The sequence below is a fragment of the Triticum urartu genome, chromosome 7A (assembly GCF_056163025.1).
Source record: "Triticum urartu cultivar PI428250 chromosome 7A, HENAU_Tu73, whole genome shotgun sequence".
NCBI lineage: Eukaryota > Viridiplantae > Streptophyta > Magnoliopsida > Poales > Poaceae > Triticum > Triticum urartu.
In genome coordinates, this window is record NC_141879.1 from 679108650 (window position 1) to 679110982 (window position 2333).

At 45.3% G+C, this 2333-nt stretch overlaps 1 protein-coding gene across 1 annotated transcript; it reads right to left on the reverse strand.

Annotated features, from left to right (window-relative positions):
- Positions 1-552, reverse strand: LOC147961417 (uncharacterized). Its single transcript, XM_087533797.1, has one exon. The coding sequence runs from the start codon at positions 550-552 to the stop codon at positions 1-3; it is 552 nt and encodes a 183-aa protein (XP_087389923.1).
- Positions 553-2333: the final 1781 nt, after the last annotated feature.

The following is a 2333-nucleotide window of genomic DNA, read 5'->3' on the forward strand; positions in this document are numbered from 1 at the left end:
TTAGCCTTCGAAGAGGGTAAGGTCGGAAACATTACTGGTGGGTTCTTCATTGTAACGAGGAGCTGGATTTAACCTAGTCTGAATACTGTCATGATAGTACTTTGTCGTGGTCATGGCCACCTCCTCTTTCAGGTATGCCTCGGCTATGGAGGCTTCAATGCGGGCTTTATTCTTACATTTCCCAAGAAGATGCTTGAACTCCCGTTCAGGTGCATACTTCCATCGGAACTGCACAGGTCCTCCCATTCTAGCCTCATATGCGAGATGTAAGATCATATGTTGCATCGGATTAAAGAAACCTGGCGGAAATAGCATCTCTAACTTGCATAGCAACTCAGGTGCTTGTTCCTCCAACTTTGCAACCACTTCATAATCTAGTTCTTTGGCACAAAGCTGACGGAAGAAGTAGCTCAACTCCGCCAGCACTCGCCAAATATCCTCTTTGACATACCCTCGAATCATCACATGCATTATCCGCTCAAGCCATACATGGTAGTCATGACTCTTGAGGCCTCCTATTCGCTTTGTAGCCATATTATTCACTCCCCTCATGATATTAGCTGCATATCCATCAGGGAAGTACAAGTTTTTCACAATCCATTGGAGAATTTCCTTCCTTTGGGGCATTGAAGGGGTGAAAGGGGCTGGTGGATTCTTCCAATAATTACCTTTTGCATGAGGCACCACATTTAATTTTGGCCTATTGCATAGTTTGGCTTGATCGATCCTAGCCTGAATGTTATCCTTTGACTTCTCGGTGTCGAGGAGCGTGCCGAGTAAGGCCTCCGCAATATTCTTTTCAGTGTGCATTACATCAATGTTGTGTGGAAGTAGAAGATCTTTAAAGTAAGGGAGCCTCCATAAGCTTGGAATGTGAGTCCACTGGTGTGTCTCTCCATATCCCACAAAACCTTTCCCATCGAGCTTTTCCTCGAGAGCATCTAACCCATACTTAAGCTGGGCTCCAGTCATAATAGGTGGTGGCGGGTCATCAACAATAACACCTTTTTGGAAGTGCATAGCGTCTTGCCTGTATGGGTGATCAAGACGAAGGAACTGCCAATGTTGGTCACATCATACATACTTGTGACCCTTAGCCAGCCAAATGAAAGTCACACGCTGTCGACACACTTGGCAAGGCCACTTCCCCTTTACACACCAACCACAAAATATCACACGTGCAGGTAGGTCATGTAGCGATGTGTGGTACCAGATATGCATATTGAAGTGCTTCTTTGAAATGGCATCGTATGTTCGGACCCCGTTGTTCCAAGCAACAAGTAAGTCGTCAACCAATGGCTCCATATACACAATCATATGCTTCCCAGGATAGTTAGGACCTAGAATTATCAACATCAGGAACATGTGATGTCGTTGCATGCAAACGCCAGGGGGAAGATTCATGGGGATAACATATACTGGCCAACAACTGTATATGGAAGCCATCAAACCATATGGATTGAACCCGTCGGTTGTTATCCCAACAGCTACACTCTTCCAGTCATCTGTTTTCTTATGAATTTCAACAAATTTCTTCCATGCTTCACCATCCCGTGGACACTACTAGGAAAAGGCCTGTTAGTGGTGCACTTCAGGTGCGCCACTATCATCACGCCATTAGTAACTAATACTAATGGCGCACCCCTGGTGCGCCATTAGTATATCAGACAGTAGCGGCGCACCAGGCAGTGCGCCATTAGTATGTCCCACGGTGCGCCATTAGTATGCCTCCCAGGGGCCATATTTACCTTCTGCTCTGGGTTACTAATGGCGCACTAACAGACAATGCGCCACTAGTATTTTTACAGCAGTGCGCCACTAATGTGCTGTATGGTGTGCCACTAGTATGAATATTAGATTTTTTTTCTTTTCTGATATTTGCACAGGTTACAAAATATATTACTACACAGAATATAGACAACACCACACATCAACAGCAGATTTATCGAATACAATAGAAGATTAGTCTCCGAATACAATTCATCATATTAGCTAGTCTCCGAATTCAAAATACTGAACAAAGTTAGAACATTACATGTCTCGAGAATGCGAGTAGCGAGTTTGTCTTCACATTACAAGTCGATATCGATCATCTAAACTACCATCACATAGAAGAGAGATGCGGTCATCACGATGAGCATCATCGCGATGAAACTGGTCTTCATCCGGTTCCTCCTCCGCTCCCTCCTCTCTCCCGCTAGATAGCGCACGTATCTAGCTTCCGCCTCCACCCTAGTGGTGTACCCTTTGTAACTGTTACCGCTGAAACGGTGAACCTGTCTCCGACACTCCTCCCAGTCGTCGTAGACTCTGGAAACCTTACCCTTGTACAC